The sequence below is a fragment of the Neophocaena asiaeorientalis genome, unplaced genomic scaffold, assembly GCF_003031525.2.
Source record: "Neophocaena asiaeorientalis asiaeorientalis breed wild unplaced genomic scaffold, Neophocaena_asiaeorientalis_V1.1 scaffold294, whole genome shotgun sequence".
NCBI classification, from domain to species: domain Eukaryota; kingdom Metazoa; phylum Chordata; class Mammalia; order Artiodactyla; family Phocoenidae; genus Neophocaena; species Neophocaena asiaeorientalis.
The window spans coordinates 3,664,825-3,691,335 of NW_020173945.1; the positions used below are offsets into that span (position 1 = coordinate 3,664,825).

General features: G+C 38.1%; 1 protein-coding gene across 1 annotated transcript in view; it reads left to right on the plus strand.

The window, feature by feature from the left end:
- The first annotated feature begins 13,056 nt into the window (after positions 1-13,056).
- RBM44 (RNA binding motif protein 44) overlaps positions 13,057-26,511 on the plus strand; it is a 19,671-nt gene continuing 6,216 nt past the window's right edge. The window contains exons 1-11 of the mRNA XM_024752783.1: positions 13,057-13,126; positions 15,993-17,578; positions 17,867-17,925; positions 19,378-19,554; positions 20,192-20,375; positions 20,471-20,493; positions 20,625-20,709; positions 23,261-23,375; positions 23,955-24,083; positions 24,756-24,835; positions 24,939-25,012. Of these exons, the coding sequence (XP_024608551.1) occupies positions 13,057-13,126; positions 15,993-17,578; positions 17,867-17,925; positions 19,378-19,554; positions 20,192-20,375; positions 20,471-20,493; positions 20,625-20,709; positions 23,261-23,375; positions 23,955-24,083; positions 24,756-24,835; positions 24,939-25,012 (2,582 nt within the window). The remainder of the gene's footprint in view (positions 13,127-15,992; positions 17,579-17,866; positions 17,926-19,377; positions 19,555-20,191; positions 20,376-20,470; positions 20,494-20,624; positions 20,710-23,260; positions 23,376-23,954; positions 24,084-24,755; positions 24,836-24,938; positions 25,013-26,511) is intronic.

Here is a 26,511-nt window from a genome sequence, read left to right on the forward strand (position 1 = left end):
CGTGAGCCACGACTGCTGAGCCTGCGCGTCTGGAGCCTGTGCTCCACAACAAGAGAGGCTGCGATAGTGAGAGGCCCGCGCACCGCGATGAAGAGTGGCTCCCGCTTGCCACAACTGGAGAAAGCCCTCGCACAGAAATGAAGACCCAACACAGCAAAAATTAATTAATTAATTAATAAACTCCTACCCCCAACATCTTTAAAAAAAAAAAAAAAATTTTTTGTTTTACTTTCTAATACAAGTATTAATAGATATTACCAACGTAAACAGATACTCCTTGGGGTTTTCAGTACTTTTTAAGAATGTGAAGAGTACCAGAGTCCAAAAAGTAAGAAAACCCCTTATCTATTTTAATGTTAGTTATTTTGATAAACTAGCTTTCTTTATACCCAGTCTTTATTTTAAACATTTACCTGGCAATCCTATAGTAGGATCTTTACTGACTTAAATAAAATCTCTTAAGCCAGGAGTTACAAACTTGCAGTTTTTTTTAAATTTATTTTTATTTAATTAATTAATTTATTTTTATTTTTGAGTCTTTGTTGCTGTGCGCGGGCTTTCTCTAGTTGCAGCAAGTGCGGGCTACTCTTCATTGTGGTGCGCGGGCTTCTCATTGCAGTGGCCTCTCGTTGCAGAGCACGAGCTCTAGGCGCGTGGGCTTCAGTAGTTACAGCACGAGGGCTCACTAGCTGTGGCTTGTGGGCTCTAGAGCACAAGCTCAGTAGTTGTAGCACATGGGCTTAGTTGCTCCGCAGCATGTGGGATCTTACTGGACCAGGGATCGAACCTGTGTCCTCTGCATTGGCAGGCAGATTCTTAACCACTGCGCCATCAGGGAAGTCCAAACTTGCAGTTTTTAAATGTAGTATAGAAGTCCATAAATCCTTTAAATTATATGTGTATATGTATGTGCATTTTCTCAGACTTCTATCAAATCTTCAGAAAGTCCATAACCCCAAACGTTAACAACTGCTAGCCAGTTTTATCACAGTAAAAAAATAAATAGAAGGCTGTTAAGCTCTTGATATTGGGCCACATCTTTTCAGCTACCAGCTGAAAAGAATTTCTGAAACATTAGTTGAAAGTTGAATATTTCCAGTCCAGATAATTCCTAAGCTTTACATCTGTATATCTATTTCAAATTGTTATAGGCCCTTGAACTTACTATGTATAAAAATGAACTCATCATCACCACTGTTCCCTACCCAAAATCAAAATAATATAAAGAACAGAAAAGTATTCTTCCTCCTAGTTTCCTAGCTCAATGAGTGTACCATCAACAATAATGAGTTCACTTTTATACATAAGTCTAGTTATCCTGTCTTCTTCTTACCCTTCTCTTACCTTGGGGCCATCCCATATTTGTCCCCTTAGGTTGAGGTGCTCTGTTCACTTCCCTGCTCCTTAGTCTAGCCAGCTGCTATGTGATCTCCATGATTTAGCTTAGATAGATGTCACTTTCTTTATAGGCTTTCCCTTACCTTTGTCAATGCAAGCTTGCTCTATTATTTCCTACTTAATTATCTGTGAAATCCAAAATTTTAGTTTTTAATTGCTTTTTAAATACAACTCTCAGTTTTAAAAACTCCAAATGCATTTTGTGTGTGACACTATATCCTTTATATAAAAATCTAATACTAAATTGATACGATAATCCGTATTACAGCTAACGCCTCCTTGCTCTTCTTTCTGATCTCAGGTTAAAGGTTAAAGGACACTTTCTCATGAAGGCCTTAGATTAGGTTAGGTCTTTTTATGTTTCCCTAAATCTTCAGGTTATAGACATTTCCTATTATTTCTGGCCTCCAAATTAGGCTGTGGAATCTGTATTTTTAAAGAGTGCCCCAAGTGATTCATATGTCAGGCAACTTTGAGAAAAGGTACTCTACAATAAGATTTATGTGCTCCATTCCCATCCTCCCACATGACTTTTGGGAATTGCTTATTTATTGTGTGCTTATCATTAACTGTTAGGGCAAGAACTCATGTCTTCAACACTTAGCATATGACTTAACAAATAAGGGTTCAGTCATTATTGAATAGTGTATTAAAGAATGATTCTGTAGAGAAGGGTGTTTATTCCTGAAACTAGAATGTAATTTCTTGGTAATAGGGTAGTTATGTGGTTAACAATCCTTAGAAACTGCCAGTTTTCCAAGATAGGTGGTCTTAACAATTTGTATTCACTTTAGCAACGTGTGAGTGCCAGTTTGTTCACATCCTCACAATATTAGGCATTACCAGGTTTTGTTTTTTTTCCCCATTCTAGTGAGTGTGAAGTGGTATCTTGGTGGTTTGAATTTGCATTTCTCTGTTGATTAATGATGTTGAGCACTTGCTTATACACTTAAGAGCAATTCATATGCTTTGTGTTATGCACATGTGAAGTAAGTGTCCAGCTACTTTGTCCACTTTTTTTTATTAGGTTGTCTTTTTTTTTAAAGGTTCTACCTATGCAAGTTCTTTACCTAATCTATGTAAGAGTTCTCTGTTGGATATATAAATTGTGAATAGTTTCTTCCAGTCTTTGGCTTGTCTTTTCACTTTTCAGTAGTGAGCAGAAGTTTTTAAATTTTGCTGAAGTTCCAGCCATAAAAAGGTACGAAACTGGGTCATTTGTAGAGACGTGGATGGATCTAGAGACTGTCAGAGTGAAGTAAGTCAGAAAGAGAAAAACAAATATCATATATTAACGCATATATGTGGAACCTAGAAAAATGGTACAGATGAACCGGTTTGCCTGGCAGAAATAGAGACACAGATGTAGAGAACAAGCATATGGACACCAAGGGGGGAAGGTGGTCGGGGGGGTGGTGGTGGTGGGATGAATTGGGAGATTGGGATTGACATATATACGTGAATATAAAATAGATAACTAATAAGAACCTGCTGTATAAAAATATAAATAAAACAAAATTCAAAAAAAAAATTTTTGCTGAAGTTCAAATTAACAACTTTTTTATTAACACCTTTTGTGTTCTAAGAAATCTTTGCCTACCCTAACGTCGTGAATATGTTCTCTTATGTTTTCTTTGACAAACTTTATAGGTTTGGTTTTCACCTTCAGAAGTATGAGCCATCTCACTTTTGTTATTGGGTATAATGTGAGGTAGGGATCCCAGTATTTTTTTCCCCTTGCAGAAATCTAATTGTGCCAGTACCATTTATAGGATATGCCTTAGAACTTCCTTTCCACATTGAATTGAATTTATCCCTTTCTTAAAAGTCAAGTGGCTCTCTTTCTTACCTCTCATAATATGTTCTTTAATCTATTAGTTTAACATACACTACTTTGTCCACTTTTTTTTATTAGGTTGTCTTTTTTTTTAAAGGTTCTATCTATGCAAGTTCTTTACCTAATCTATGTAAGAGTTCTCTGTTGGATATATAAATTGTGAATAGTTTCTTCCAGTCTTTGGCTTGTCTTTTCACTTTTCAGTAGTGAGCAGAAGTTTTTAAATTTTGCTGAAGTTCCCGCCATAAAAAGGTATGAAACTGGGTCATTTGTAGAGACGTGGATGGATCTAGAGACTGTCAGAGTGAAGTAAGTCAGAAAGAGAAAAACAAATATCATATATTAACGCATATATGTGGAACCTAGAAAAATGGTACAGATGAACCGGTTTGCCTGGCAGAAATAGAGACACAGATGTAGAGAACAAGCATATGGACACCAAGGGGAGAAGGTGGTCGGGGGGGTGGTGGTGGTGGGATGAATTGGGAGATTGGGATTGACATATATACGTGAATATAAAATAGATAACTAATAAGAACCTGCTGTATAAAAATATAAATAAAACAAAATTCAAAAAAAAAATTTTTGCTGAAGTTCAAATTAACAACTTTTTTATTAACACCTTTTGTGTTCTAAGAAATCTTTGCCTACCCTAACGTCGTGAATATGTTCTCTTATGTTTTCTTTGACAAACTTTATAGGTTTGGTTTTCACCTTCAGAAGTATGAGCCATCTCACTTTTGTTATTGGGTATAATGTGAGGTAGGGATCCCAGTATTTTTTTCCCCTTGCAGAAATCTAATTGTGCCAGTACCATTTATAGGATATGCCTTAGAACTTCCTTTCCACATTGAATTGAATTTATCCCTTTCTTAAAAGTCAAGTGGCTCTCTTTCTTACCTCTCATAATATGTTCTTTAATCTATTAGTTTAACATACTACATTGCCAATACTGTAGCTTTGTAAATCTTGACATATGTGTCATCCAAATTGCTTCTTCTGGATTGTTTTGGCTATTCTAGGTTCATTGCATTTCCGTGTAAGTTTGCAATCAACTTGTCAACTGCTACCAAAAAATCTTGCGATTTTGAGTGAAATTGTGTTGAATCTATAGTTCAATTTGTGGAGAACAGCTCTTAACAATACTGAGTCTCGATCTGACAATATGGTATATCTCTCCATTTATTTAGTTCCTCGTTAATTTCTCTCATCATTGTTTTGTAGTTTTCAATATAAAAGTCTTGTATATCTTTCATTACATTTAACCACCAACTGTTTCATGTTTTTTTATGCTTTTGTAAGTGGTACTGTTTTTAAATTTTCATTTTCCAATTGTTTCTTGCTGGAATATAGAAGTGCATTTGTGTTTTGTACATTGACTTTGTATTCTTCAATCTTGCTGAATTTACCTATTAGTTCTAGTAGTTTCTTTGACTATCCCTTTGGTTTTTCCCTGTATGTTATCATATGGTCTGTGAATAAAGACAGTTTTACCTCTTTTTTTCCAATATGTATGCTTCTTATTTCTTTATTGCACTGGCTAGGACCTCTAGCACGTCAGATATAAGTGGTGAGAGAATAACTGTGTTTTTGACAGAAGTTACTGAATTTGTCAGCATCAGGTATGATGTTAGCTTTAGGGTTAATTGGGGCTTTTTTTTTTTTTTTTGGGGCGGTACGCGGGCCTCTCACTGTTGTGGCCTCTCCCGTTGCAGAGCACAGGCTCTGGACGTGCAGGCTCAGCAGCCATGGCTCACGGGCCTAGCCGCTCTGCAGCATGTGGGATCTTCCTGGATCAGGGCGCGAACCCGTATCTCCTGCATCGGCAGGTGGACTCTCAACCACTGCGCCACCAGGGAAGCCCGGGGCTTTTTTGTATGTAGATACCTGTTATTAGATTGAGAAAGATCTTTACTGTTTCTGGTTTGCTGAGAGCTTTTTACCATGAATTAGTTCTAAGGGTTTTGGTTTTTTGTTTTTTATTTTTTTTTTAATATTTATTTAGTTAGTTATTTAGTTAGTTTGTTTTGCCTGTGTTGGGGCTTAGTTGCAGGATCTTTGTTGCGGCATGAGGGATCTTTCATTACGGTGTGCATGCTCTTCGTTGTGGTGTGCGGGCTTCTCTCTAGTTGTGGCACATGGGCTCCAGAGCGTGTGGGCTCGGTAGTTTGCAGCATGCAGGCTCTCTAATTGAGGCCTGCAGGCTCAGTAGTTGTGGCCTGCGGATTTACTTGCCCTGCAGCATGTGGGCTCTTCGTTCCCCGACCAGGGATCAAACCCGTGTCCCTTGCTTTGGAAGGCGGATTCTTTACTACTGGACCACCGGGGAAGTCCCTGGTTCTAAGTTTTAATAAATGTTATCAAATTCTTTTTCTGTATCTATTGAGATGATCATGTGATTTTTCTCCTTTATTCTCTTACTGTGGTGAATAACATAAGTTGATTTTCAAATGTTAAACCAACCTTGTGTTCCTGGGATAAACTTCATTTGATTAGAATGCATTATTCTTTTTATGTGTTGCTGGATTTGTTTTGCAAAAAATTACTTTAGGATGTATGAGTCTTTCTACATAAGAAGTATTGGTCTCTTTATTTTTTACTTGCAGTGTCCTCAGATTTTGGTATCAAGATATTACTGGACCTATAAAACGTTGGGAAGTTGTCCCTCATCCATATTTCTCTAATGGACTTTGGTTAGGATTGAATTCTGACTCTATTTCTGCCTCAGTTGATTGGTAGACTTCATCAGTGAAACCATCTACATCTGGAGTTTTCTGTGAGGAAAAAATTTTAATTACAGTTTTAATTTCTTAAGAGATATGGGACTATTCAGATTGTTTATTTTTTCTTGCACCCAGGTTGTATTTTCATGGAAGTATGTTCAGGTTGTAGAGTTTATCAGATCATGTTGTTCATTGTATCCCCTATTATCATTTTAAAATTTGTAGGTTCTGTAGTGATGTCCCCTTTATCATGCATGATATTGGTAATTTGTGTTTTCTCATTTTCTTAGATAAGTTTTGTGAAGGGTTTATACATTTTATTAATCTCTTTAAAAAACTTCGGATGTGCTTTTTATAATTATTTTTTTATTTACCTCTCTTTTATTATTTCCGTCCTACTTTTTTAGGGTTTAATTTTGTCTAATTTTTCTAGTTTCTTAAGGTAGATCATTAATTTTAAACTTTTTTTCTAATATAAGCACTTAACGCTGTACATTACTCTGTAAGCACTACTTTAGCTGCATCTCAGAAATTTTGATGTATTTTCGTAATCATTTAGTTCAAATTATTTTCTAACTTCCATTGTTGATATATTCATTTCTCCATGAATTATTTACAAGTGTGTTGTTTAATTTTCAAATATTTGGGAAGTTATTGTCCTTTTTGTTATTCTTAATTGTACTGTAGTCAGAAAACATACTCTCAAGCATAATGAGGTTTCTGGCCATGATGAAGTAATAGACTGGTTTTACCATGTTGCCATAAAACAACTTGAAAACTAGGCCACGTGTGTGAAACAACTGTTTTCAGACGGATAATGGACAGTACAGGACTGTGATTTCTGAAAGAAAGGACCTGCAACATGAGCCCTGGGGTAGCCTGACTTCCTGCCCAGAAGAGCACTGCAGACCATGGAACAAGGAGCTTGAGATTCCAAGCAAAGCAGTGGTCACCTTTTCAAGGGCCGGAGAAGGTGGATGTCCCAGTTCAAGCAAATTCACCTTTATTTCACCTCTTTGCTCCATTCAGGCCCTCAACCTATTGGGTGATGCCCACTTGCACTGGTGAGGGTGATCTTCTCTACTCAGTTTACCAATTCAAATGCTAATCTCTTCCAATAACACTCTCACAGGCATACCCAGAAATAATTTTTTTACCAGCTATCTGGGCATCCCTTAGCCCATTCAAGTTGACACATTAAATTAACAATCACAAGTTCACCCCTTGTTAACTTGGCACCCATACGCATCTCCTTAAACCATGCTTAATCTCCAAATAAAGACAATTACAAGATCATAATTTCACCTAATATGATACAGCTATCATGCATACAACTGAAAATGTGCTAATCCCTTGGCCTCAGAAGAGGAGGTAAAATTTTGAGTGATTTTACTCTTCTCCATAAATGCTGTTATGTAAAGTTGACAGTGCTTAAATACTGATAAGGTCAATACATTTTATGTTACATAATAAGGGAATAAGAGAGGAAAGGAAACAAAGGTATTTACTTAATAGATGCATATATACATATACATAACAGAATAAGGAAGAGATACTCATTACAATTAACAGTCCTCATTTGTGCAGCCTGTCACGTAGTTGTAGCAGGTATTTATAACTGCGTTCTTCTACTACCTGTTGTGTATTCTTTTTACCTGGGGGATGACCCAAACCTTCATTCCTGAAGGGTCCGGGCCTTAGTGGTCCTGACTAGATTGGGTTGTTTTAGTTTTCCATTGACCATAATCACAGGGCATGGTAATACTAAGAGACTCCCTAAGGAATCTCCTGTATTCTGCAGATGTTCTTCCTTACCTCCATTGTGAGGTAGTCATCCAGTTTCCCCTTGGTAGTCAGGATTAGTCACCCTGGCCAACACTGTTACTCCCTTCTTTGCCTGTTGATTCAGAGGCGTGAGGTGGCAGTCTGAACTTCTGATTCAGTGGAGTCCTGTCTCCTGGTGGAAGCATTCCTCTTGAGGCCAGCAGAGCATAATGTTGTGGAAACAGGAAACAAAAATTTTGCTAGTAGATTACTGGGGGTGATATTGAATGGTGCCACTCCCATTTCCAACCCCTTTATTCCTGGTTCTATGAATCCTGGGGCTATCAGAGGAACAGCACTGTATATTGGATGCTGATTTAGAGTATATGCCACCTTCTGGAGAACCTTGCCCCAGCACTACAAGGTTTTGTCACCTAGCTGGCACTGAAACTGAGCCTTCAAAGGGCCATCCACTGTGCTGTCAAGCCAGTTGCTTCAGGATAGTGGGGGACATGGTAAGACCAATGAATTCCTTGAGCACGGGCTCACTGCCCCACTTCTTCTTGCTGTGAAGTGAGTTCCTTCATCAGAAGCGTTACTGTGTGGAATACCATGGCAGTGGATAAAGCATTCTCAAAGTCGATGGATAGTGGTTTTGGCAAAAGCATTGTATGCAGGGAAGGCACATCTGTATCCAGAGTAAACATCAATTCCAGTAAGGACAAAACACTGTTCTCTTCCATGGTGAAAATAGTCCAGTGTAATTAATCTGCCAACAGGTAGCTGGCTGATCACCCTGGGGAACGGTGCCATACTGGGGACTCAGTACTGGTCTCTGCTGCTGGCAGTTTGCCAGACTGGCCTTGGCAAGTGGAAGTCCGTGCTGCTGAGTGCGTGCAGTCTCCATCCTGGCCACCACAGTGCTGTTGCTCGTGAGCCCGCGGGGTGTTGACATGGTAGCTGGGGAAAGAGACGGACTGGCATCGACAAAATCGATTATCCTATCCATTGGATTATTAAAATCCTCTTCTGTTGAGGACACTCTCTGGTGAACATTCACATGGGACACAAATATTTTCACGTCTTTTGCCCATTCAGAGAGGTCTATCTACATACCCAAATTTCTTCGTCACCAGTTTTCCAGTTATGTTCTTTCCAAGCTCCCGACCATCCAGCCAAACCAACTGGCCACAGTGGTTTGGTATATAATTTCATGTCTGGCCATTTCTTCTTCCAAGCAAAGTGAACAGCCAGGTGCACTGCCCAAAGTTCTGCCCACTGGAGAATTTCTCTTCGCCAGTGTCCTTCAGGGATGCCCTTGAGGGGTGGGGGCTGGTAATGCTGCAACTGCTTACTTTTAGGTAGGGCCTGCATATCACACAGAGCCATCTGTAAACCAAGCCCAAGTCGTCTCCTCTGTCAGCTGATCATAGGGAACTCCCCATGAGTCCATAGGTGCAGCCTGGGAGAGAAAAGGCTCTGTAGCAGGAGTGGGGGCCATGGGCATTTGGGTCACTTCTTCACGTAACTTACTTGTGCCTTTAGGGCTGCTAGGGCCTGATCACACACGTGTGCGCCAGATCCACTTGATGGTGGGACGTTGCTGTGCACACCGGGTGAGTCAGATAGCACACAGTTCGGAACAGGCAGCTCAGGTTGCATGATAACTCAGTGGCCCCGGGTCATGTGTTCAGTCTCCACCAAGGCCCAGTAGCAGGCCAGGAGCTGTTTCTCAGAAGGAGAAGAGTTATCTTTGGATGATCTCTGCAGTCCCTCCAGGGATGTGGCATTGCTTTTATTTACTATTTTCCTAGGTAGAGGCAATTCTAATGGTTCCACTTGCCCTTTCCCACCATAGTAGCCCTCACTCAACAGGTCAGAAAACCACTGCAGGGATTCTGCCAGCTGCTCAGTATGTCTTTCCCAATTACGCGTTCTGGAACTGAGAAAATAGCCACAATATGCGTTTAGGGACCCACTGGACGCACTGTGAGATGAACCTGAGCTAAAATTCCGTTGATCACCTGACCTCCATAAGCCCCTACTCTGACTGGAAGGCCACAGTGATGTTTTGGGTCTCCTAAAATCAGTGTCAGTTCAGAGCCAGTGTTCCTGAAAGGTTGTGGTCATTTTCTTTTTTTTAAGTAAAATGAAAATTTATTTCTTGGATAGGGAAAGGTTTTAGAGATAAGTAGTTTAATGCTGATATGGTAAGTCTGCTCCACAGAGTCCTCAGAGACCCAGCACCTTCTGTGGGATTGCTCACTCATATGTAGCTCCATTACCAAGGTTACCTGCTGGCCCAAGATAGCTGCTCCAGGTCCAGCCATCATGTCCATATCCATTTTCCATCACACAGTACTCTTGAATTTCTCCAGCAGGCCAAGACTTTATCTATCTTGAGGCATTTTCACATCTCTCTTCTGCCTAAAATGTTAAGCTACTAGTGTTGGAGGGTCTCCCGCAGAGGTGGGGGGTGGCTGTGGCTCACCACGGGGACAAGACACTGGCAGCAGAAGCTGTGGGAAGCACTCTCTGGCGTGAGCCCTCCTGGAGTCCCCTGATTATTTTCTTTTCCCCAATGTACAATTACCCTGGTAAAAGGCTTTAGGGACCATTTAGGGAAGAGTATTTTTAGTAGTGTATTTGGGGTTCTTCCTGAAGAAGAGACCCAGCCTCCCCTTCATCCAAGGGCTTCTAGGTCTGTACACTGACACAAGTCTGGGAATTGATTGAGGGGCCGTCACTCTGTTTTTATTACTCAGGTTAGAGTTTTGTTCACTTGACCTAGAACTTTTTTGCTTATACAGATGAATTAAGAATTTAGTAGGCTTGATAGGAATTGTTATAGGATAAATCTTTGATGGCCTGTTCAATTTTTTCTATTGTTGATTCTGTTTAGCCTTTTCTGTAAGTTTTTTTTTTTAATACATTTATTTATTTATTTTTGGCTGCATTGGGTCTTTGTTGCTGTGTGCGGGCTTTCTCTCGCTGTGGTGAGCGGGGGCTACTCTTTCATTGCGGTGCGCAGGCTTCTCATTGCGGTGGCTTGTCTTGTTGCAGAGCACAGGCTGTAGGCGCACGGGCTCTAGAGCGCAGTCTCGGTAGTTGTGGCACATGGGATTAGTTGTTCTGCAGCATGTGGGATCTTCCCAGACCAGGGCTCAGACCTGTGTCCCCTGCATTGGCAGGCAGGTTCTTAACCACTGCACCACCAGGGAAGCCCTCTGTAAGTTTTTTTTTAAACTATTTTCTTACAAAATTGGCTATTTCGGTTAAATTTGCAAATTAGCCATCAAAGGTGTATATAGCAATTTCAGTTTTTAAAAGTACATTTTTATGTCTTGTTAAAATGCTTCTTTTCTCATTGCTGGTTTTTGTTTCAGTACTGTCAGTGAGATTTGTCTAATATTATCTATTTAATTCATTTTTCAAAGAATAGCTCTTGGTTTTAGTTATCATTTTTACTGTTTTTAAATTGGTCACTTTTTCTTTTGTCTTAAATAATTCTATTCTCAACTTTTTGAAATAAAGACTTTAGTTCTTTCCTAGATTCTTGACTGCTTATTAAATCATTTATTTTAGTTTTATTGAATAATAAGAATCTAAAGCTATGACTTCTTTTGGCTATAACTTTGGGCAGGTCCCATATATTTTGGAAGTCCCGTGTTATCATTGTCATTAATTTTTTTCACACTGTTAATATTAAGTGTCTAAATCAGGTTTCAAAGCTAGACAGACTGTCTCCAAGGAGTGAGTTCTTCTGCTTTATAATGTCTTCTCATTGTAGAACAGAGAGAGTAAACTTGGGGATTTGTTCAGGATCATCGATTGAAATAGTTCATTGAGAATTAGAACAAAATCAGTTCTTTTTTTTTTTCCCCAAACTCATCAGGAACCTTTGTAATACCTGGTCACCAGAATCCCTTGACAAGTACTTCAGCTTTTTAGGGGTGTAGACAGTGATGATAACTAGAGGCCAGAAGGCTCAAAATGATTTTGTGGGTTGGCTGGACATTTCTTCTGCTGGTCTTCTCTGGGGTCACTCATGTGTCCATTAGGGTGCCTTGGTTTTCTGACAGGTGACCAGCTTGGGCTTCCTCATGTAGCAGCTGGGTTCAAAGAACCATTGTCATTAACTTTTTAAAACAGATTTATTGAAATATATCTCACTGATTTCAGATGTACAGTTCAGTGATTTTAGTCACTTTATCAAGTGGTGCAGCCATCACACCATAAGTCAGTTTCAGAATGTTTTAATCCCTCTGATAAAATCCCTTATGCCCATTTACAGTTAACCCTTCCTGTGCTCGCTGCAGCAGCACATATGCTAAAATTGAAATGATACCATTAACCCCTCTTCCCATCCCCTGTCCCACAAAGCCACTAATCTACTTTCTGTCTCTATAAATTTGCTTTTTCTGTACATTTCACTTAAATGGAATCATACAAGATGTGATCTCTTGTCTGCCTTCTTTCATTCAGCATAATGTTTTTGAGATTAATCCACCAGTTTACATATATCAGTAGTTTGTTCCTTTCTGTTGCTGAAAGATATTTCATTGTAGGGACTTATCATGTCATTAGTTTTTAATAAGTCTACAATTCGTTTTGGAAACATTTTTATTCTGGGTTTGACATAAATAGGGTCACATTGTAGCCTTTAGTACTCTGTTTTTTGGGTTAAGACCTTTTGGGTAGTCTAACACGGTTTTTAAATGTTCCTTGGAAATTTTAGAAGAATATGTCTTGTCTGTTTAAATAATACAGTCTTTTATGTAGCTGTCCACGCCTTTAAAAAAGTTACTCACGGCTTCCCTAGTGGCACAGTGGTTAAGAATCTGCCTGCCACTGCAAGGGACACGGGTTTGAGCCCTGGTCTGGGAAGATCCCACATGCCGCGGAGCAACTAAGCCCGTGCGCCACAACTACTGAGCCTGTGCTCTGGAGCCCGCAAGCCACAACTACTGAGCGCGTGTGCCACAACTACTGAAGCCCGCGCACCTGGAGCCCATGCTCCGCAACAAGAGAAGCCACTGCAATGAGAAGCCCGCGCACCACAACGAAGAGTAGCCCCCGCTCACTGCAACTAGAGAAAGCCCATGTGCAGCAAGGAAGACCCAACGCAGCCAAAGATAAATAAATAAAATTAATTTTAAAAAAAGTTATTCAAATGTCTTACAAGTTTTGTTTATTAGGCCTTTGATATTAGAATCTTTGACTATAATTACTACTTCGTCAGATTCTTGTTTTTCTAATAGTTTTTAAAATATAATATTGAGTATAATAACAGTTCAATATTTATACTTCTTCTAGGATATACGTCCTTGAGTGATGCAGGCCACTGAAGTGGTTGAGACAGCTTCTGGTAAAGGCTACCACAGTAATGGAAACATCCAGAAAGGTGAGAAGCTAGTCCAGTTGGCTTTATTCTGGGTGGAAAGAGGTATTAAATGTAATTAGACTTGATAGTTCCCTCTCCAGTGTTACTACATCTTAAGCCTTCCTACCAGTAAGGTAGGATTCAGCATGTTTTTATCTTGACAGATGACTCAGGTGATTTTTGGTAAATATGGGCAGCCTACATAGGATCTCTCAGGTAAATGGAAGATTTAGGAGAGAGAAGGTGAGCCAGAAGAGAGGGTTTCTGTCCAGGCAGGCTTTCAGGAACTACTGACAGGTACAGTTGCCTTCAGGGTAATAAGTAGAAAGTGGGCAGGTTGACCTCTGCTACTGAAGTTGTGTATGTTTTTTCTTCACATGGATCTAAAATTTCTCTTTCTGTCATAATGGTAGAAGAGAGAATAATCAACAAGGGTATAAAAAGCAAGCTGACTAACCTTTATATGCTTATGAATACATGTAGTTGTAACTATTAAGAGGACTTTAGAATGTGATAAAAATGCTATTTCAAGTCAGACGGGAAACTGGATTTTTCAGCAAATGGTATTAGGACAACTGACCATCCTTTCTGGAAAAAAATTAAGTTAGAGTCCTACCGCATGCTAGAGAGAAGCACTAATTCTACATAATGTGAAAGGGCTAAATGTTACACACATACACCCACACAAAGAATTGGAAAGTTATAGAAGAATACTTTTATAATCATGTGGTAGGGAAGGCCAGGGAGACAAACCCAGAAGTCAGAGAAGAAAAGACTGATTCATTTAACTAAATAATCTTAAAGCCCGTGGCATGACAAAATATTATAAAAAGTTAAAAGATAGCCAATAGGGCTTCCCTGGTGGCACAGTGGTTGAGAGTCTGCCTGCCGATACAGGGGACGCAGGTTCGTGCCCCGGTCTGGGAGGATCCCACATGCCGCAGAGCGGCTGGGCCCGTGAGCCATGGCCACTGAGCCTGCACGTCTGGCGCCTGTGCTCTGCAACGGCTGGAGATGTACTCCCTCTCAGTCAAGTGAGTTTGAAGGTGGTATTGACGGTACGTGAGAGGCCCACGTACCGCAAAAAAAAAAAAAAAAAAGATAGCCAGTAAACTGGGGGAAAGTCACTTATATTATAAATGTGAAAAACAAACACCTAGTATCCAGAATATATCATGAACTCCTGTACAAATCTCTAAGAAAAACACAATCAGCACATGAATTTATAATTGTATCTGACCCTACTGTCCTTAGCTCCAACCCCATATTTATAACAGCTTATTAGACATTCACATCTGGGTGTTTTATCTCTAACCTTAAACTCCACTTGCCTGGAACTGAATTCATTATCTTCTCCCTCCACCTCCCTCCCCAGCCCCTTGCTTTTCCTCTTCATCTTCTAAATCTCCTCTTCCGTGAAGTCCCTATCTCTTTAGCACCAGATATTCCCACTCATCTGTAATACCAAGCTGTAACCCTTAGCATTATCCTAGAAAGATATTTAAGCAGGTGGTAGCTAATTGATGAGTCATGAAGTCAGCTTAGCTGATTGTGATCAGCTTTTTTTTTAATAAAATGAAATAGACTAGAAAATAGCAGAATACTTTGGACATAATTGGAGTAATTACTGTTTTGTAAAATTTTTGTTTCACTTATACAGACACATATATGCTAGATCTTGATATAAAACGTGTTTCTGATTGTGTTCTTAAAGAAAAAAAATATGTATTTGAAAGCCACTAATCTCTCTCTCCCTTATCTACCATTTCTAATTGATCACCAAGTCTTGTCAGTTGTGGAACTTTTATACTAGTCTCTTCTTTTCCAGTCCCATTTCTGTACTCTTGATCTGTCTCCCTTCAGTCTCCCCCTTCAAGCCTTCATTCCTACTGTTGCCAGAGGTGTCTAAACTCAATTGCATTCACATGACTACCCTTTTAAGAAGCTTTCAGTGGTCCTCCGTGTTAGGATAAGTCCTTAACACCTCATAAAAGGCCTCTTTCTGTTCACAGCTCCTTTCACTCCCTTAGAGCTATTTCATTCCAGACAAGCTGGCTTATAATTTCCTGAAAATGCCATGTTTTTTCACCCAGCTAACTTTGTAGTGCTGTTTAATTTGCCTAAAATAACTATTTTGTTTCAAAACACTTTTTAAATGTACAGTTTTCTCTGACATCTACTTCTCCTTTCTTAAGCATTTACCTGCTAATCAGCAGCATGGTACAGCACCCATGTCTTCTTTGTCTTATTTCTGCAGTGCCTAAGGTTGATATTAGAACACTAGGAGGCACCCAAAGATTACAAAGGGAGTGACTGCCTTCTAAATAGTAAATGCTTTGCCACTGAAAGAGTTCAGGAAGAATCTTAGCTCCTATCTTGGTCAGCTGGGGCTACTATAGCACAATACCATGGAGGTGGCTTAAAGAACAGATATTTGGTTTTTTCCACAGTTCTGGAAGCTGCAAGTCCAAATGGGGCTGCCAGCATGGTCAGGTCTTGTAAGGGCTCTCTTCCTGGCTTGTAGATGGCCGCCTTCTTGCAGTGTCCTCACATGGTGGAGAGAAACAGAGAGCAAGCTCTGTGGTGTCTCTTCTCTCATAAGTGCACTGATCCCATTTTGAGGGTGCCACCCTCATGACCTCATCTAGCCTTAATTACCTCCCAGAGGCCCTGTCTCCACATGGGGAGTTAGGGCTTCAACACATATGAATTTTGAGGGGGACACAGTTCAGTCCATAGCAGCAACTATTTAGGGATATTTGTTATGGATAATGTAAAAAGTATATTCCTACATTGGGAAGAGCTTAGGCCAGATTACATCTAAGGTCTTGTGTTTAAATTCTGTAATGTTTCTGCTAACATTTTATCCTTTTTTTTTTTTAATCAGATGAGCCTTCTAATCGTAAAAAAGAAAATTTGTTATCTCCTAATGGTTGTAAAGAAGCCAAATTGACTTTTCTTGATTATGACTGGGATTCCTTGGCATTAGAAAAAAGAGCTAATGACAAAGAAATCAGCAATATCGACAAAATAGAGTTATTGGAGCCATCTTTTACTGTGAGTCCAAATGCTAAGATGGAGAGTACTCACTCTCAGTCAAGTGAGTTTGAAGGTGGTATTGACAACACTTTCCTGAATGAAACCTACTCTATACATCATTCAGAGTCAAAACTGAAGAATGAAAGTCTTACTCATTTAGATTCAGAATTCAATTATGAAATGCAGAAAAGAAAGGAGGTGTTTTTTGATATTTTGAATCATCGAGGTAATACGACTGTTGGCTTGGAAAGAATCTACAAGATTTCAGATGATGATTCTGAAGACGTGCAAAAGCATGATCTAGATGATGACTCACAGCAGGAATATCACAGTGCAGAAGAACAAGAATACATAAATAACCATTTATCTTTTGACCAAACGAAAACATTAAACATATCTAATCTGGAAGTTTGGGGACTAAGAAGTTCAGGTTATGGAGTTAATTGTGCTAGCAATCTAGACGATGATCATGTTAAATTAGAAAGTAATTCTAGCACCTCTTCAGATTCAGCTGACGTTTATGGACAAGAAGGTTCCCCTCATGTCTCCAAATTTCAGAATTCTGTTATGGTAAGAGAATATCATGAACCAAAACATGGCAAGTGTGTGGAACAAGACACTAGTTCAATGTACCACACAGTGTTTGATGCAGTTGTACTAAAGGGAAGTCCTCTTGAACACCAGGAATCTCAATCTAAGAGTGGTTTCTTGAACCCTCAAAAAGCATTAAAAACTAAAATTTATACTGGCAAAGTGAAGTCTCAAGTAACTAAAAGTAAAGATTTTTGTGGAAATTCAGTTGTTGAGGAAAAAATGTTACAGCACCTTGAAAATCCAAGCACATTACCACAAGACAAAGTTTTAGAGACATTACTCCAGCCCTATAAAGATTGTCAAAGTTCCTGGACCTCTATTTTTGATGATTCAGTAATTTCTGCATGTTATAAAAGCCTAGAAAACACCCCTAACCCAGCCTTAGATTTTTCTGTTACTCTACCAAGGTCTGCAGTCAGAGATAACCAGGCAATAGAAGAAGGTAGCTCCCTAAGAGCTGCTAATGGCAGTACCACAAATAAAGCTTGCTTTCACCATATGGAAGGACCATGTCCTGAATCAGTTACAGATGTAGCAAGTTGTACAGTCACAGTTAATCAAACAGTGGATGTTAGCACTGATTTTAGGGCTTGTTTCACAACAAGCAGGGCGACGAGCACAAGATCTTCTGTAGTATCTACATCAAGCAACACAGAGATAACAATGATAAATAAAAAATGGCCTGATGAGTGGCAAAGTGAGAAACGAAGTGTGGCATGTAACACAGATTGGGCATACAGTCAAGATAATGAAGATCCACAGATGGCTGTGACAAAAGGATGTTCGGGGAAATCTGTCTCCGTTGACAGTTTAAAACCTAAGGGAAATTTCCTGAATAAGGTAAAACCAATATGATTAATAATAAAAATTTATTTGACTTTATAAAGAGGCACTGTAGGCTAATGTAAATATTTTGGTTCACTGAATTATATCAGGGGTTTCTGAGGCTTTTGTGAGAAAATGCTGGATGAAGGAAAAAGGTGAATAGATTGCTACCAACTTCTGTTCTTCTCAGTTGGCAGCTGTTGCCACAAAGTCAATTCGAAGTTGGATTTTACATCTTACCAGATACAACATGTATTATTGTTTGTCGCATATGTCTAATTTGATCTTAAATCATGTTTTCAGGATTCCCTGGAATTAAGGAAAACATTTGATTTCACAGACTTAAAGAAACATTCTGAAAGGTAAGTCAGACATATGATCAAAATAGTAATTTGCTTTTTGTGTAGGTACTTAACCATATAGAATAATAGCCAGGAGTGACTGGAAGAGATCGTCTGCTTCAGCCATTTGTCTTGAAAGAAATAAATATTAGAACAATGTAGAATGTTAAAGCTTTCCACTTACTGCGATTTCAGTCTGAATAATTCCTTCAGAAAAACTCATGGCATCTTTTCTTTATTTATCCAACCCAAACCCACACTGATTTATTACTTTTGTTTTCTTTCATTTGATCCCCTGTAGTCCAAAACAAAATAGCACATTTGGAGAACATCATATATTTGAAGAAGTAAACAGATACTTTTACTGGGATATTTTAATTCGTTGTGTAATTTACTTTGCATCCATGGAGAACCAGGTGGTGGGGGAGAGGAAAAGGAGAAGTCTCTGAGAAGTCAAATTGGTTTTCATGCTCTGAGATCATTTGCTTTTTCCTTCATTCATCCTTTATTCTTCTAATGAGTTTGATCTGGTATCCAGCCCTATAAAATTAAATAGAAGAGTTGGTTTCCAGAGGCAGATGTATCGAGAATAGTTAGAAGTGGCTGCTATTAGCAAGGGAAGAACTATTAACATTCAAAGAGGTAGTGATTTTGGAGCTTTTTGTTATAACAGCAAAATATTTGCTTCTAATAGCATAAGCATTATTATTATTAAGAAAAATGTAAATTATATTTTCTGTTTAAAAGATAACATTTAAAAAGTTTCCCTCCAGAATGTTTATAACTTTTAAAAATGCTGGCCAGTGCTTGATTTAGGTTGAAAAATCTGTTGATTCTGGATAAATTAGTACTTTACTTTAGAATTCTTTTCTTGGTAAAATGAAGTATGAATTTGAGATTTATTTACTCTCTTGAATTCTAAAAAGAGTATATTTATTTTTTTAATAAATTTATTTATTTATTTATTTTTGGCTGCGTTGGGTCTTCGTTGCTGCCCACGGGCTTTCTCTAGTTGCGGTGAGCAGGGGCTACTCTTCGTTGTGGTGCACGGGCTTCTCATTGTGGTGGCTTCTCGTTTCAGAACACGGGTTCTAGGCACGCGGGCTTCAGTAGTTGCAACACGCGGGCTCAGTAGTTGTGGCTCCTGGGCTCTAGAGCGCAGGCTCAGTAGCTGTGGTGCACGGGCTTAGTTGCTCCATGGCATGCGGGATCTTCCCGGACCAGGGCTCGAACCCGTGTGCCCTGCATTGGCAGGCGGATTCTTAACCACTGTTCCACCAGGGAAATCCTAAAAAGAAGATATTTAGCATTGACTCTTGACATCCTTGTTTTCTTCAGCCTTTCCATCTTTAGTAGAAATTGATTTAAACTTTACAGAGAAATGTAAGAAATCTTAAATCTGTTTCTGGAGGTATGTCATCAACACAGAAAAATATTTGGAATCTTACCTAATCCAATTTTTTTATTTCAAAGGGAACCTCAACTTTCTAAAGAGATGGAGAAGAATTTGCCATCAAAGTGCTGTCAGCAAATAATGCAGAGAGCCATCAAAGCAGAGTTGCACCTTTTAAATGTTCACTATCAAATGTGTCATCAGCATTGCAGTGATATTTACAAACTTGTAATGGAAAATAGAGAAGGACTAAATAGGTGATTGTTAGGGTTTGTTTGTTTATTATCTGCTTTTTTATTGAGTTACAGTTGATTTACAGTATTATATGTTTCAGGTGTACATCATAGTGATTCACAATTTTTAAAGGTTATTCTCTATCTATAGTTATAGGTGATTGTTAATTTTAAATCTGTATCTTCCTAGAAATTTATCACTAACTTTAAGTTTATTCCAGAAAATTTCTTTAGTTTTCATTTTTAAAGGGCAGGAGAGGGGTGGATTATAACTGGGTTTGTTAACTGGCCTAGGGGTAATAGACTTTAAAAAGTAGTACATTGTAATTTCCTGGAGAGGCAACAGTGCATGTTGGAATGATGAATCCAGTAAAAAGACAGATTCAGGTTTTCTTTATAAAGTCCAAGTTCGGATGAAGTCAGTTGGAGGGTTTTTCGTGACATTCGACCACATTCTGTCCAGCTAATATGTATACCAAGGATTGCTTATCTTGCCCCTGGAAAAACACATCTTCTGTGATTCATTTTCTTTTACTAAATGTTTAAAAGAAAACATTTTAGGGATCTAGTAGAGTTAGAATTAAGTGTATAATTTGACATTAGTTTTAAATGGGTGGCTTGGCCTAAGTAATTTAGTTTTGTGAATGTAACTTTTGAACAGGAATTTATCAAGTAATTCTACTAAGAAAGAATTAGGATCAGCTCTACTGACAGTTTTAGAAGACTTGAAAGTTAGATACGTGAATTTGAAAGAAAAGATAAACAAGGGTATACCACTGGAAGAGCTGCCTCCACTATCGGTAGAATCAAAATTATTATCTACCTTCTCTGCTTTTGCTTCCAGGGTATGTATTTATGTTTTAGGAATAAAATTTTTACTTCATTTAGACAGAAAACATTTTACGCTAAAAGCTTTTTCTTCCCTTCTCTTTCTTTCCAGCTAATGAAAGAAGAATCACATATGTAAGTTATGTTTTCATCTAATTTAGAATTCATTAGATCTTAAACATTGCTAATTCAGTTAACTTTGTTTTCTATTTTGGTCCTTATTCAGAACATTGATAAATGCTTTAATGAAATGTTTATCTGTTTAGCTTTTCAGGAGCAGATTCTGAACTAGATAATCAAAGTACACGTGATGTTGATGGTTCTTCAAGCCTGAAAAAGACACTCTCTCATGTGAGATTTTTTTAGAGTAGTTCATCAAGTGTAAATCTTTAATCTTATGCCTTGCACAAAGTAAACTATAATTTTTAGAAGCTCTCGCATCCTTCTTTTCACTCAGCTGGCTTATTTTGTGTACTACCATTTGAGGGATATAACTGATTAGAAGGAGCGTAATGTCCTGATCAAACAGATGTCAATAGTATATGTTGGGTAAGATGACCACATAATTTATCATCAAATCAGGAGACTTCTGAGGATGAAAAAAGGTAGTGATGTTAATAGTTCAACATGACGATTGGTATAAACCTTGAGTGTCTCTGGCAAATCATAATTTTTGGCCCCCATCGTATTAATGCAATGTAGTAAAAACTAATGTGGTTATGCCTTCATCGCATGAGATAGTATAAAATAATATCCTGGGGGCACAGTGGTTAAGAATCCACCTGCCAATGCAGGGGACACGGGTTCTAGCCCTGGTCCAGGGAGATCCCACATGCCAGGGAGCAACTAAGCCCATGTGCCACAAGTACCAAGCCCACACTCTAGAGCCCACAAGCCACAACTACTGAAGCTCGCACACCTAGAGCCCGTGCTCCACAACAAGAGAAGCCACCGCAATGAGAAGCCTACACACCGCAACAAAGAGTAGCCCCCGCTCACCACAACTAGAGAAAGCCCACGCGCAGCAACGAAGACCCAATGCAGCCAAAAATAAATAAATAATTAAAATAATAATATCCCATTTATTTTAGACAGGGCAAAGTTTTCATTCCTCCTTTGCTGAAATGATGAAAATAATTTTTAAGTGCCTTTCGTAGGTTTTCTTAATCTCTCTTGTTCCCCCAAGGAAATGTTTGTCAGATGACAATCTGTGTAATAGCACTCTGCAAACTGTGAAGTGATAGAGAAACACGAGTTATATTCCATTATCAATGGAGTAGGAAAACTGAAGGTTGTTTCTTTTTTTTTAATTTTTATCTATGGCTGCGTTGGGTTTTCATTGCTGTGCGCAGGCTTTCTCTGGTTGTGGCGAGTGGGGGCTACTCTTCGTTGCGGTGCGTGGGCTTCTCATTGCAGTGGCTTCTCTTGTTGCGGAGCACGGGCTCTAGGCACGGGCTTCAGTAGTTGTGGCTCATGGGCTCTAGAATGCAGGCTCGGTAGTTGTGGTGCACAGGCTTAGTTGCTCCGCGGCATGTGGGATCTTCCCGGACCAGGCTCGAACCCATGTCCCCTGCATTGGTAGGCGGATTCTTTTTTTTTTTTTTTGCGGTACGCGGGCCTCTCACTGTTGTGGCCTCTCCCATTGCGGAGCACAGGCTCCGGACGCACAGGCTCAGTGGCCATGGCTCATGGGCCCAGCCACTCCGTGGCATGTGGGATCTTCCCGGACCAGGGCACGAACCCGTGTCCCCTGCACCGGCAGGCGGACTCTCAACCACTGGGCCACCACCAGGGAGGTCCCCTGAAGTTTGTTTCTACTTTCTGACTTTAGTCTTAACCCTGAGGTTATATTATTATTTGGGTAGTCTTAAAGAATAAGATGCATCCCAAAGCCAAAAGTGAAATAAATACTTGATTGATTTATATTCCTTTCTATTAAGATAAATGATTAAAAGTAAATTATTTTAGCAAATTATTTATTCCATTGTTCTGCTCTTTAAAAAAACAAAATCTCATTTATCCACAAAGAATTAACAGGTCTAAAACCAGATTTTTATATCTTCAAATTTCTTACATAGTTTGCTTAAACAACTTGTCCATTTAATGATATATAATGTTCTGGAGGGGTTTTGTTTTTTTACTTTTTTATTTTTTTCATCGTTGTAAAGGTAGCAATGGTGTAACCTGACTATTTGGGCAGAATAATAAATCTTTTTAAAAGTAAAAGATGCAGATATAACATGTTTATAATCTTAATTTTGGCTCTAAAACAATACCTACTTTGTTAGGAGTACATTTTAATACCCACCTTACTAAATTAAGTTATGCGTGAAAGCCAGCATTGTATAGTGTAGTGTTTCTAAATTTCAGCTACTTATGTACCATCTTCACAATTTTTCATAGCCAGGTATTATCTGTAATGTTATTTGATTTGTACTTTTTAAATGGTTCTCCTCTTGTAAAAAATTTATCTGTGAAGAGTAACTTATTATGTATGAGAAAGAAATATCACTCCCCATAAATGAAAGGTACATATAAGCACACATTAAATATATAGCTGTTGATGTTAATGTGAAAAATACTTACATGTGCAGCTCCAGAAATCATCTCAGGTACTTCTAGTGTGTGGACGCCACACTCTGCTAAATAATGGTGGTGGTAGCGCATACAGTCACTATACATAGACTAGTTTCAAATCATAATTCTCATTGTGTGACAGACATAAAGCAGCAGGCTACTTAGATTCAGTTTGCTTACCCATAAACTGGGTCGATAATGATTTTGTCTCATAGCCTTTGTTGTTGTGAGGGTAAATAATGCCAGTGAAGCATGCTTGTCACATGGAGAGCGATAACTGTTACTCCTTATTTATTACTGTTGTTTTTATTATTTTAATTCTCAGATGTCTCTATTACCTGACAATAGTCATCCTAAACAAGATACATCACCCAAAGAGGAGGGTTTAAAAAATGGTGACGTAGATATAGACTTTAGTCAACTAAAACTTGATGATAAAGGTCAGTATAAAAATGTTTGTCTTGTGTCATTGCCAGAAAGCAGATAATAAGATTTAAAATACCCCTCGTGCCCATCTATTAAGTTAAAGTAAATATTTTTAATTGAATGGCATCATTCAGATTATGAATGTTAAGTATGTTCTTATTACATCTACTTGATATCTTTAAGGTTACTTAATATATCTGATAATTCCAAATAATAATACAGACTTTTGTTCTTCTGGTTCATGTTTTCCATTTTGAAAATTCTTTTTTCTGTCCAGTTTGTATCTCTGTAAATTGTATGGGTTTTTTTTTTGTTTTTTAGTTTAGTCCTCAATGAGAAGAGAAGGATCCTTTTTTAGTGAAATAAAGACTTGTGGCACGGCTTAACCCATTTTTAAAGATGTTCATTGTTATCCTGTCTATAAAGATAAATCTCTTCTTCAGTAAAGGATAATTAAAAATTAGAAAAGTAAGGCTTTTAATAAGCTAGGAATCAGTGTTAATTAAAGTAAAACTGGGAAGCAGGTCACTCAGATAACTTCTCACGGTTAAACATTGTACATAGTTCCTTGCTAAGCGTGTTCAATTTCTCAGACTCCACAAATTACCGAGAAATAAGTGAAGACTGGTTTGATGCTAAAGAGAACGTGACTGGAGCTGACTTCTCAGGAATACAAGAAAATCAAATAGTACAAGACAAAGAGGATCCGAAGTTTACACTAGGTTGGTTCTTAACAATTTACCAAGAAATCCTAACCTAGCTCATTTATAAAATAGTGCTTATCTTCTTCTGTATTATTTTGGGGGATTGCACTGTTTTAATATTTTATTCCTGTTTGTATTTCTTTATAAATATGAAAAATGAGAAAATCGGCCATTTGGATGTCATTTTTTTTAAAGAGTAAATCAGTTTAAAATGTTCATTTCTCTTTCAGAAAACTGTCTGCTAAAAGCTTAAATCCAAGATTTAGTTAGTAGATAGAGGCCCACCATTCTCTCTCCCTACTCTAGTCCAACATCAGTATTCCTTCAGGCGTTCTTTTCCTCTAAACCCTCATCAGGCACTTGGCAGGTGTGGGGTACATAGTGAACAGAAGAAGCTTCTCAGTTTCCATCAGACAGCCAGGACTACCTATTTATTGATCCATCTTTGAGTCACAAGAGACTAAATATCATTCAGTCCAACCTCTTTGTTTTTAACATATGATTAAAGCCCAGAAACCTTGGCACTGTACTCCAAGCTCTTAATCTTCAGCCTAGTGCTGGTACTTGCTAATAACTTTATAATCATCTTTTTGATAATAAAAAATGAAATACTTAACAATTTTCACATTTTCTCTTAAAAATATTGATAAAATAATGATTATCTTCTGTTGTATGTTTATCTTCAAGCAGAAATGAAGAATGTTGAACCCTTACGAAGAGATAAAGGTTACTTGATACATGTTGGTGGGCTCTGCCCTTCAGTGTCTGAGGTATGCCAGGATTTATTTTTTGAGCTTCACTTTCAAATCTATTAATTGTTCATATTTTGATTGTTTTTCTACCTTTCACAAACTTTTATTTATCTTCTTTCAGGCTGATTTAAGGTCTCATTTCAAGAAATATGAAATTTCTGACATTTCAATTTATGATTCTTCTCCTAATTACAGGTATGTTTCCCAGATTCAGTGAATGTACATTTACTGGGTATGCCCTAGGTTCTAACAGAGGTCTGTTCTGTACTGAACATGAACCACAGTGGTGATTAAGCCAGGTGCCATTCCCGCAGGGGTTTCCCAGCCTAGTAGAGGGATACACGTTGACAAATAGCTACAGTCATTAATTGGTGCTGTTCTCAATCAGAGCTTTCTTTCATTATACTTTTTAACTTGTTACTAATGAGATATAGGAGAGTTATTGATTTTTCTGCAGTTATCTTGTTTCATACCATTTCATGGGGGCAGTCGAGTGCATTAGTTAAGAGAATGAGCTCTACAGCAAGTGTCTTGGGTTCATGTCTCAGCTTCGTCAGTAACGTGATGAATACATTTGGGCAAGTTACTTAATAACCTTTCTGTATCTGAGGCTCTTCATCTATAAAGTGAGGATAATAATAGTACCTACATAGCATTACTGTGGAACTATTATGAGATAAATAAGTAAACCAGTAGAAATAAAGGCTGGCATATAGTAGGTACTCAGAAAATTATATTTAATTTTATTATTTTTTATTTTAATTACTTTTTAGTTGATGCTTTTTTATTTTTTAGGTAGATGGCTATATCATCTACATATAGTCATTTCCAGTATGTGTGTTGTTAACCTCCTGTTTTGTGACATCAGAACATTCAAAAGTATCAAATAAGAATGGTGATAGCTTAATGGAAATGCCTTTACTATTTTATCACAAAAAATGATAGCTCTTTATTTCAGATATGAAAATCTTTATAAATTAAAAAAGGATCCTATTTGTAGTTGGGTTGAAATTTATTAAAAATAAGTGTTTAATTTTGTCTTAAATGGATTCACTTAAGATCATATGCTTTTCTTGGACCTATTAATTAATATGTTGTCAATATATTTCGTTATATTAAAGTAGTGTACTCCTAGGAGTATTACTTGATGTGGAAGATTCTTTTAGTGTCTTGTTGAATCCTTTGGAAAAAAAGAAACTTTATGGTTCTTTATTACTTTGAAGTATTATACATTCTGTGTGGAAATTTAGGAAGTACAGCTAAATACAGAAGTGTAAGGAGGTTATAAAAATTGATCCATAGTCCCATCCTATGGAGGCAGCTGCTCTTCAGATTTGGTGTATAGCCTTCCATTGGCACTATCTGGAGCTGGCACTTTCAGAAGGATGGCTCTTGCCCAGCTTTCTCAATTTTATGGCTAAAATTCTGGTTAGATTTTCCAACTCTGTTTGGACTGCATATTTTTTCACTACAAGGCCATAAGGACATTCTCTCCTGTGTTCTGCTAAATGTTTTTAAATTTTGCCTTTCACCTTTATGCCTTCTCTGTATCTGGAGGTTATGTTTGTGTATAGGGATTAATTTTAATTTTTTGGTATGGATAACCAGTTGTCCCGAGAACACTAATCTGTGCAACTGTGTCATATATCAGCTTTGCAAATGTTACTTTTTTTTTTTTTTTTTTTTGGGACCCG